Consider the following 11,140-nt stretch of genomic DNA (forward strand, 5'->3'; position numbering starts at 1 on the left):
CACTATCCACTACATCTTCATTATATGATGGTACATGTTTAATTTAAGTGTTGAAAAAATATGACTTGGTTATAGTGGGAGTAAAGTGTAAAGTGGAGTTGGCTAATGTTTTCTCTTTTAAAGTCCACACGCTCAAGAAATTACTCTTTCATGGCTGATTAATCTAGAGCAGCAAATGGGGAAGAAAATGTTACTAAAACAAAGGTCCAACTACTTCCACCGCAAACTTTGAAAACTTAAATTTAAATTTTCCAACAAGTGGAAATTTTAATCACAAGCTAGAAAAAGAATTCCAAAGTTCAAAATAATACTTTAATTAAGAACTCCATATAGAATAATGTAAATAACCATTGTGGAACAGAAAATTGGAGCTATATATATGTATGTTATATGGCCTATTAACCCTTTTTGTCCATGGTGTGTCCAACGAGCTGAACCACTATCCACCAACCTTGTCCCACGTTGTGGCCTATTAAACCTCTCCACAATAAATCAAATGATCTTTAATACTGGACCCTCCGATACTAAAATGTGAGACTAGGAATAATTTTGTAAAATTTTAATTTATTTAATTCATAAAAGTAAAAGTTTTGAACCCTTATTTTTTTTTACATCATATGTCAGAATAATGAAGTCTAGAATAATAGATACGTGTATGTTTCTTTGCAAAAAGACACTTAGTTGTGGCAGAGTCAATTAGTGGTGGTTAAGGGAGTATAACTAGAAAGATAGCCTTGTCTTCAGTGGTGGCAGCAACTCTGATAGTAACTCACTAAAACAAACTGTGCTAGGAAATAATTGAATTGTCTTGAGCAATTTAACATTCAGATACATAATATAGCATCTTCATATAAACCATTTTTCCCCGGATCAAAGAAGTCTTGCATTATAAAATAACGGATAAGTTGAAATGCTTATTAAGGGGAAGACCCATATACTTGATGTCATGAGTTTTTGAGCAAGATATGGTGTCAAGTGATTCTTTGGTTTACTCATAAAACTCATAAACAAACTTTAAAATTAGCTTCTTTGGTTTTTGAATCCTGTAAAGCTGGAGACTGAAGAGGACATGTTACTCTCATTGGTTTCTTTTCATAACTTAAGGAAAAACACTTAACAGGAAAGTTAGGCAAACCACAAAGAGTAGCTTTCTGTGGAAAAGTTCAAAATTGCTTCCACGTGGAAAGAAATTACTTGGGGTGATTATTATTATTAATAATAATCCTTTTAAATTGGTCAATTATTATTAAAAATACAAGCAGAATTTGTTTTGAAAAGGGTTTTTCAAAGTTGAAGAATTTATTTTCATACTATGAGCCAAGAAGGCATCGCAATCCACACACCTAATGAAGAAGTGATAAAATCACTTTTCTTTATAAAAACACAAGCTTTGGCTTCCAAACAAACCCCACCAACACTTTTACCCTTCTTTCTACCTTTGTGCCTCTAAAACACACAAAGAAGAAGCCAAACATAAAGAAACAAAAAAAGCTGAGGAATATGGAGAATTGTGACACAAACACTACCCTTGCTTCTAATTCCTTATTATCTTCCCTTTCAGTTACTCCTCAAGTTGTATTGAGCCCTTGTGCTGCATGCAAGATTTTGAGAAGAAGATGTGCTCAGAAATGTGTGTTGGCACCTTATTTCCCTCCCACTCAACCTGCTAAATTTATCATTGCCCATCGTGTCTTTGGTGCCAGCAACATCATCAAGTTCTTACAGGTACTTAATTAATTACACAAATGTTCTTACATTATTTATTGTCACTCTTTATCCATTTTCACTGCTTATTTTTTAATGTTGATTTATAAGAACATAGAGTTATTGGTTCAACGTTTTTTTAGTCAAAACGGCAACATGTGTCAGGTGTAATAACAATCTATGAGAACCACTCCATTATTTTCAGTTGTAGTTCTTCGCTTATTCTCCATGAGTACAAATATAAGACTAGTATATGGCAATATTAATGAATAACCTTATCCAAATAATTTACCTACCACTTAGGGGGTATTACTAATAGAAAACACATGGTAGAGAGTGGATAAAATTGGACAAATGGAGCTGCATACTTGGCAAGTTGGCATTATATATTGCCTCGAATAAATATATTTGTCCTTATTCATGTTCTATTTTGTGTCCCAAGCTAATTAGAAAGTTTCATCTAATTAAAAATAAAAAATATTATTTTATAAAGTTTGATAAATTAGATATATAAGAACATGAAAATTCTAGAAAAGAGGATATGCTAACGGGGACTTAGTAGTAACACTCCTATGTGTTTAACTCTAGAATAAGGTTAGGTATAGTGTTCCAAGTCTTCACATTGAAAAGTTAAGAGATAGACAGTACTAAACAAGTGTGTGTTTTTCAATTTAATATAATTTTATCAATCGAAGTCATTGAATATTTTGTCTATTATAATTCCTAAAGGGTTGAAATTAGAATGCACTTTCGACCTAAATTGACTTTGTTTTTGTTTGTTTGATGTTCTCAGGAACTTGAAGAATCTGAAAGAGCTGATGCAGCGAGCAGCATGGTTTATGAGGCTACTGCAAGACTTAGAGACCCAATTTATGGTTGTGCAGGTGCAATTTGTCACCTCCAAAATCAGGTCAATGAGCTTGAAGCACAATTAGCGAAGGCACAAGCTGAGATTGTAAACATGCAAGTTCAGCAAACTAATCTTATGAATCTAATATGCATGGAAGCAGCACAAAGTCCACAGGAATTATCACCACAACAATCACTGGATAATTTCTATGAGGAGAACACTAGCCTATTATGGGAGCCTCTTTGGACATGAAAGATAGATGAGAATAAGGTATCTCCTCGTGTAAGGAGATAACTTACCTCCTCCATCCAACAAAAGTATGACATTTGTAACATTTTTACTAGTTGGATGAGATAACTTTTCCTTGCACCAGGAAATACTTATTCCCTTTTAATATTATATACAACATATAACATATACATAAACATACAAATAGTGTTCCATCGACTGTTTCCTAAGGATAAGTTTGGAGGAATCAATTAGTATGGAGAAAATTAAGAATGAAATTTGGGATCTAATCTCTTCCAGCATTTCTAGCACCAAATACATATATTATTTTATAATTTGTTATAATTTATTATGAAATAAGAACAATATGTATTTTTTCCCACAATGACAAATACTATTCTTATTTGAGTCCCACAATATATACCTTTTGAATAAGGATCATCTGTCCCAAAATGAGTGTGCTCTCATGCTCCTAGCCAATAAACTTTCTCCAAGTAATGTAAATTTGTTATTTTATGTTTTTAAATTTTTTCTTTTGATTAATTGTTACTTTTTTATTAGGCCGAGACAGGAAAATGGGACATAAATGGAGTTGTGTGATCTTTATTCTTACGTTTCCCACGTCATCTACCTCTCTCATCACTTTCATTTGGCTAAGAATAACCAATAATTATTCTTATTTAAAACAAAAATCAGAAAATAAGAATGACATAATAAAGAATAAAATAATAATGTTTTTATTTGGTTAAGATAAAAAACTATTGATGTTACTCTTACCAACATAATTACATTTAAGTTGTGGTTACTATGGACATTCAATTAATAGAGTAATATATTAGAGTGAAGCTATTTTTAGGAGGAGAATGAGAATATTTTTTTATTAAAAATATTTAAAATTATGGCGATAAATTTCCCCCAAAGATGATCCCAATCCAATCTAATATTTTAGTCTTTCTTTGTTTGAGGTGAAATAGAGCGGAGAGAAAAGGGTGAGAGAGAATGAAGAGAATGTGAATATTTCTCTCCTTTGGATGAGAAGAGAAAAAGAGGGAAGAGAAGAAAAAGTGGGTGGGACCCACTACAAATGAATTCTCTACTACTTTGGAGAGAAAGGGAAGCGAGAATGAATTTTTTTTGTTGAAATCTCAAAAATATCATTCAATCTTGTTTATTTTCTCTATTTATTAGTTTTAAATAGTACTAATATACATAGGCCTTTTTTTAATATAAAAAATTATCAATTAAAAAAAGTTAATTGATATTATAATAACATATATAATTTAAAATTATAACATTTATTTTTAATTAATAATAAAATAATAATTTTCTCTCTATTTTATGGACATTTTAGTCATTTGAATCATAATATCATCTCTATCTTCTCATTTTCTACCCAACCAAACAAAAGAGAAAGAGAAGAAAATATCTCTTTCTATTCATTTTCTCTCATTCTCCTCTTATACCAAACATCATAAAAATCTACTCTATTTCTTCTTTTTCTCTTTCTCACCTCTTTCTTTCTTACCTCTTTCTCTCTTCTTATTTTCTCTTATTAACCAAATAAAGCATTAATGCTTATATATGAATATAATAGTCCGTGACGTAAGAAGCACGCTCCTCCCAGAAACGCGATTTCTTGATCAGGTTCTCCTCGTTGTCAATTAAGAACTTTCCACTTCTCAGTTCTCACAATCATCACCTATCGCCCAATATAGTAGACAAATGTTAGGAACAAATAATAACCACTTATATTTATTATACTACTCCGTTTATTCATTTTCAACTACTCAAAATCATTACTTTATCTACTTCATCACATTAATTAATGTCCTTATATTACCCAATACCGACAGATTTAATTTTACTTTTTACAGACTAACTTTTAATGTGAAGTAATAATAAATAATGTCATGATTTCCAATAACAATTAAACCAATCCACAGCTCTGAAATTTTTATTTTTATATGAAGTTATATTTTTACTATTAAAAATATGAGTTTAAAACTATGTATTTGTATTACTTTTATTTGAAAGTTGATAATAGTCAAGAACTTAATTATAAATAATTTATTGACAGTATAAGGAACTCTTACATTATAGATGAATATTAAATTCTAAAAATATGGACAAATAAATACTTATCTCTATTAACAGTTTTTCATCCTTAAATCTATGCAAAATTTCTCACCCGACACCTTTTTCTCCTTCTTCGTTATTTCCTTTTTGGGTCCATTTCCTTTGTCAACACTTTACGCCATCACTGTATCACTCTCACTCTCATTCCCATAACTCCCTTTTCTCCATCACCACATTAAATTAAAACCCATTAAATAATAAAGAAAAAAAAAGAAACTTTATGGGATCTGCGGAGTGGGCAAAGGTGAAGGTGTGTGTGACGGAGTTTATGAAAGGTGCGGCGGAGATGGCGGTGGAGTTGGGGAAAGGGTGCAGGGACATAGTCAAACAGAGTCTGATGAATGAGGACTCATACATAAACAAGAAATTTGGAAAAGATTCTAACGTAGGTAAGAAATTACGAGGTCCATGTCACAAGTTATGCAACAAGTTGAGTTTCTTTAATCACTACTTGCCTGAGGATAAGGATCCCCTTCACGTTTGGTCCGTTATCTTCTTCGTTTCATTTCTTTCCTTTGCAGGTATCATTTTTCTTTTTAATTTATTTTTATAATTAATTCTCTGCTTAAATTACCATATACATTACATCCCTAGATATTGGAGATTCAAATAATATTACAAATTTACCAATGGAAGTTGGTTGAAGTGGTACATGCTTGATTCCCCTTAAGCAAGGTCTCGGGTTCGAGTCTTCTGGATGAAAAAAAAATGTATGCTGGGAGAGTCAGCCCCACATACCTGTGGATGTTCCCGGCTCGGACATGATTGCCTCTAGTTCGAGAATACATGTAGGAAAAAAAAAACACTCTAAATTTTATATTATGGAATCAACATTTAAAAAATCTTTAATAGCTTCCTTTGATAAACCTTTTTTTGGGTTCAGTTAGGATGGGAGCCATAGGTGTCTGATAATTTTTAACTCTCAATTATTCACTGAAGCTAATTGTATAACATATGTATAAAGTTTATTCTGCTAAACTTGTAGATTACATGATTCATTCATTTGCAGTGTTATATGTAAATTTTGAGCATGATCAATCCACCACCCCGCCGATGAAGCAAGTGTCTGTACATCCTCCTATTGCGGACAGAATTGTGCTTCCGGATGGAAGATACATGGCATATAAGGAGCGGGGTGTTTCAGCTGACAAAGCTAGATTTTCAATGATTGCCCCTCATGCTTTTCTTTCCTCTCGCTTTGCAGGTTGTTTTATAGTGTTAACTTTAGGCCTTGCTAGTTTCTTTGAAGTTAAATTTTATGTCCTGCTATATTTGATGCACATTCAAACATCTTTTTTTTTTAATTAGGGATTCCTGGAGTTAAAGATTCACTGCTTGAAGAGTTCGGCATTCACTTGCTGACATATGATCTTCCTGGTTTTGGTGAGAGTGATCCACATTCCACACGAAACCTGGAATCGTCAGCAACAGATATGTCAGTTTTGGCTGATGCTCTTGGTGTCAACAAGTTTTGGGTTGTTGGTTACTCAAGTGGAAGTATGCATGCCTGGGCTGCACTTAGGTACATTCCTGACAGACTCGCAGGTATTGGTAGCTCTTTTTTTTTTGCCCTGTGGTTTAATAGTTAGTTAGTCTATTGTTCATTCACATTTTAAACAATAGTTATAATCTACTTGCAAGTATTCTTTAGGCCTTTCGTTCTTTTTCCCCATCTAAAATATTGAATAACTTGTTTAAAGTAAAGATGAAGCTCACTGAGTTGGAGTCAGATTAAGGCCCTTTCTGTAAAGTAAATAACATGTTTAAAGTGAATAACTTGTTTATAAAGGCCTTTTCTATAGGCCTTCCCGTTATGCATTTTGAGATTGATCTGTCAAGTATTAACTCTCAGGTGCAGTCATGTTTGCTCCCATGGTGAATCCATACGATCCTATCATGACAAGGGAAGAAAGGCGGAAAACTTGGAGCAAATGGACACGAAGAAAGCAATTCATGTACTTTTTAGCTAGGAGGTGTCCTAGATTTCTTGCTTTTTTCTATCGCCGTAGTTTCTTGTCAGGAAAGCATGGTCAGATTGATAGGTGGCTGTCACTGTCTCTAGGAAAGAGGGTAAGGGAAACTTTGCCTATCTCTTTTTGTCTTTTAGTCGATATGTCTACTATTTGATATCCATATATGACTTATAAAGTTTTCTACATTTCTATGGATGTCTGCTTTATGTCTGTCTATATCCCACTGAGATGGATAAACCATTAGAGATGAAATTGATTGCTGATTAGAGTATATGGAAGATAGAGGGGCCTGATATATGATTCAGTTCTTCTCTGGTCTTGCTCACTTATCAAAATAAAGCATTCATTATCGTTGAACTTTTATTGAAATCGATAGGAATAAATACCTTCATACATGCCTTGAAATCATTCTGCCTAAGCTCACTAGTCAAGTTAATCATGTGTAATGTAAAACTTTCGCATTTCCAAAAGTAGGTTCTGAGGGCAAAGACCATATTTTTCATGTACCTTTCCTCATGGAATAACTCAATGCCCTTTTCAGGATAAAGCACTAATGGAAGATCCAATCTATGAGGAATTCTGGCAAAGAGACGTGGAAGAATCAACCAGGCAGGGAAATGTGAAACCCTTTGTGGAGGAAGCTGCTTTGCAGGCCTCAAATTGGGGTTTCAGCCTTTCAGACCTCAAGTTGCAGAAGATAAAACAGAGGACTAATCTGCTCACTTGGCTTAAGTCAATGTTCGTCGAAGCTCTGGATGAGTATACAGGCTTTCTTGGTCCAATACATATATGGCAAGTGAGTAAATATATTTTTGGTCACCATGCTCCCTCGATACAGAATTCATTTACATAAATCATTCAATCATATTTCCGGAGTCCTATGCTTGCATTCTTCTAATCCAATCCAGTTTAACCCAAAACATTTATCGGCAATGATACAATACAAGGATATGGACTTTATTTAGTTTTTGATAAGTTACACGGTAATATCTTAAATCAAAATATCATTAACATACTTATGAGCATAGATAAATTGATAGACAAATATTACAAAATATATTTTTATCTCAAAAAATACAAAACTCATCAAATTTAAATGTCCAAATGATTGCAGGCATGTTTTGGTTCAGTTTAAACAATTCAGATCTGATTTTCAACATTTTTGAAGTGTTTTCTTGAATTTTCAAATGTTTTTTTAAAGCAACTCTGACCAGAAAAATCGAAGGAAGATAGAAATGATACCCATGCAAGCCTATATGGCAGGCAATCATGTTACTTGAATTGATACAATGAGCATTATGAAAATTTTGGAGTAACTTCATTTATTCTTTCAGATAGTTTATGTTCCAATTGTCTTAACCTTATATTTTGCAACACTTTGTCAGTTGATTACAAATGCCCTTATACAAATATTTTCTTTTGCTTGTCTTTCCCAGTACTTGTCTTGTGCCTTAGTGCCTATTTCTGTTTCAAGTATCATCTTTATTACATTCTTCGACACCAGATTTTTTTGAAGTTCCGAATAGTCGGGCATACTGCTTTATTTAGGGCGGAAGTAAAACATTTAATGGTTTCATACAGTGAAGCCTGGAATGTCTCTTGTTTCTTATCTCCCATTTAATGCTACTATTGGCTATTGGGTGAAAATCTGACTTATTTTTGTGCTATGTTAACAGGGAATGGATGATAAAGTGGTTCCCCCGTCAATGACCGATTTTGTGCACCGCATACTACCTGGAGCTGCAATACATAAACTCCCATATGAAGGCCATTTCACTTATATATACTTTTGTGATGAATGCCACAGACAAATTTTCACTACACTCTTCGGAACCCCGCAAGGCCCACTCAGTATTTCTTTGGAAGTAGATCAGACGAACCTAGAAGCCAATATTGAACAGCAAGAAGCACTAAACAGTAGTGATCAAGTCACAAACTAGAAGTACACATAACAGTATAAAATGTCCTATTTTTGTTCCCATTTTCTAGATGAACATCATATCTTTACCATGTATATATCATATAGCTTTGCTTCATCACCAAATAACCAATGGAGCTGATATAGGAAAGAAAATAAAGTCACTATTTATGCCCTTGCTTTTGGGCCTTTGAACTGATATGCTCTTAAAAATACATTGGGAGCTATTATTCTTTACTAAGAAGTAGTCTTGCTCCTTTTATTATCTTCCCCTTCTTCATAACTGAAATACAAAACTTGCTTTTAGTCTAAGTATAGCACGAATATTTGGAACTTCTTGTTGCATTATACTTAAGCTTTCAAGTTGGTCTTATAGGAACCTAAGGAGGCTGTATTGTACCACTGTTTTTACTCCAAACTTTCTTCGTGTGAAGAGTGTTTCTATTTAATTAGTGAATAAAATATCTCAGTATGGATGAGGATTCTCTCTCCCAAAATTTCTATCCTTCCAATCAGAACTTGCCACATTATTAAAAATTGTACATGTCAAATTGGGACAAGGATCATCGGTCCCAAAAAGACATTGTCCTCCTCTTCCTAACCAATAGCATTTCTTGAAATAATATAAAATATTAATTTATGTTTTTTATAAAAAATTACAATTAAGTAACCCATTTTGATTGGTTTGGTACACCATTAGAGACACCAATAGGTATAGGAGATCTTCATCCATTAAATCGTCCTAAATAAACAGAATACTAACACATTTAGCACTTTACTACCTTCACCTCTTTCATTTCTTAACCTTCGGGGATGATGAACTTTCTCAAACCCTCTTTCCCTCTTTCCTAAACTTCTCTTCTTTCATTGTTGAAGTCGTTGGCTGAGATTGCGGAGAAATAGAACATGTGCTCTCTTTGGGCAGTGGTGGTGCTGTAGTATGACCAGCCATCACCGTTGTTGAATGCGGCAGTACTGTTGCTGGTGTATGGAGAAGGAGTATACATCTGCTGTTCCACACTTTGTGTGCCATGATTAGTCAAAAAAATATTTAATAATTAAATTTTAACTTAAATATATATTTTTTGACCAATCACAAGTGTTCTTTTGGAATCCCATTGAGAAGAGTCTAACATTAGTGAAAGGTAAATGGAAGAAGGTGAATCGGGTATATGACCTAGGTTCCAGATGAGGTGCTAACTCTAGTCTTCTTGGAACAGTTGGTGTCAGTGGCAGACACGGTGGAGCCACCACCAGTGTTGTTCTTCACTTCTTCTCGAACACATGGGATGTCAGCCATTCATCTTATTCATTAAAGAATCATCTTATTCATTAAAGAAAAGTAAAACCATTCAATTTTAATTAATCAATGAAAAATGAAAAATGGACCCGACATTTTAACATTTTTAAAATTCTAGATATAAAATAAAAATTGGACAAGTAATCCTAAGGAGATAAATTATTTCTTTAAACAACTAAAATTTTGACATGAATCATATTTAATTATTTTCTACAAAAAAAATATTTTTAAAATTAAACAAAATAATAAATATATTATACTATTACTAGCTAAATGAGATAAATTATCTTCTAGTATTATAATATACTTTATTCTCTTTTAATTAACTACCATCCTGTCTAAAGAGTATAACATCCCATGTATTCTATGCTATAATGAATATATATACTTATTAGTCTTTTTTATTGCCATATATGTTTTCAACCTCTTTATCTTCTCACTCACCCAACACCAAATTAATCTTTTTTGGGTGTCCCAATTTTATATAACTATTTCCTTTTAAATTGCGGTTGAGCAACTTTTGTGATTAAAAAATGTTTTTAACTTTGATGTAGCTTAGTTCAATTACATTTTGGGATGAGCATCTACATTAGCATCATACTATAGTTTCAGATAGGTGCAATCCACAATTTGATATAATAGTTATATCAATTTTTGATTTTTTGACCTTATATAATGCCTAAGAATTCAACTCATTATTTATAACCTATTTAATAATTTATTTACAATATTTAATATTTGTTTGAGTTAATTTCACACTAAAATAAATATTAATAATTATGGAATAATCTATATCTATACTTATATACTATATATAAAGTCAAAATTTGAAATAACTACCACCATAATTCTATTTTTCTATTTTGTCCTTAATATTTTTCATTTATAAATGAACCATATAATCCTAATTAACTATAATAATACATCTCACTTTAAGTTGAATATTATAATAAATATAAAAATTATAACATGACGTACATCCAATAAAAAAACATTATAATTCTCTAAAATAAAAAATACGAATTTGATAT

The 11,140-nt window shown here is 32.4% G+C and overlaps 2 protein-coding genes across 3 annotated transcripts; both read left to right on the forward strand.

Moving 5' to 3' along the window:
* LOC109353012 (LOB domain-containing protein 1-like) lies at positions 1,324–3,063 on the forward strand. 2 transcript variants are annotated; one of them, XM_019595202.1, is made up of 3 exons: positions 1,324–1,522; positions 1,553–1,725; positions 2,498–3,063. In XM_019595202.1, exons 1-3 carry the CDS (start codon positions 1,501–1,503, stop codon positions 2,804–2,806), a joined length of 504 nt encoding a protein of 167 aa, XP_019450747.1. In that variant the 5' UTR covers positions 1,324–1,500; the 3' UTR covers positions 2,807–3,063. The 2 variants fall into 2 exon arrangements, with proteins under 2 accessions (XP_019450747.1, XP_019450746.1); XM_019595201.1 differs by having other exon boundaries at positions 1,326–1,725; positions 2,498–3,062.
* LOC109351629 lies at positions 4,942–9,042 on the forward strand. Its single transcript, XM_019593150.1, has 6 exons — positions 4,942–5,439; positions 5,928–6,122; positions 6,227–6,463; positions 6,771–6,988; positions 7,433–7,687; positions 8,568–9,042. The coding sequence occupies exons 1-6, from the start codon at positions 5,139–5,141 to the stop codon at positions 8,829–8,831; spliced, it is 1,470 nt and encodes a 489-aa protein (XP_019448695.1). The 5' UTR covers positions 4,942–5,138; the 3' UTR covers positions 8,832–9,042.

The sequence above is a fragment of the Lupinus angustifolius genome, chromosome LG07, assembly GCF_001865875.1.
Source record: "Lupinus angustifolius cultivar Tanjil chromosome LG07, LupAngTanjil_v1.0, whole genome shotgun sequence".
Lineage (NCBI taxonomy): Eukaryota > Viridiplantae > Streptophyta > Magnoliopsida > Fabales > Fabaceae > Lupinus > Lupinus angustifolius.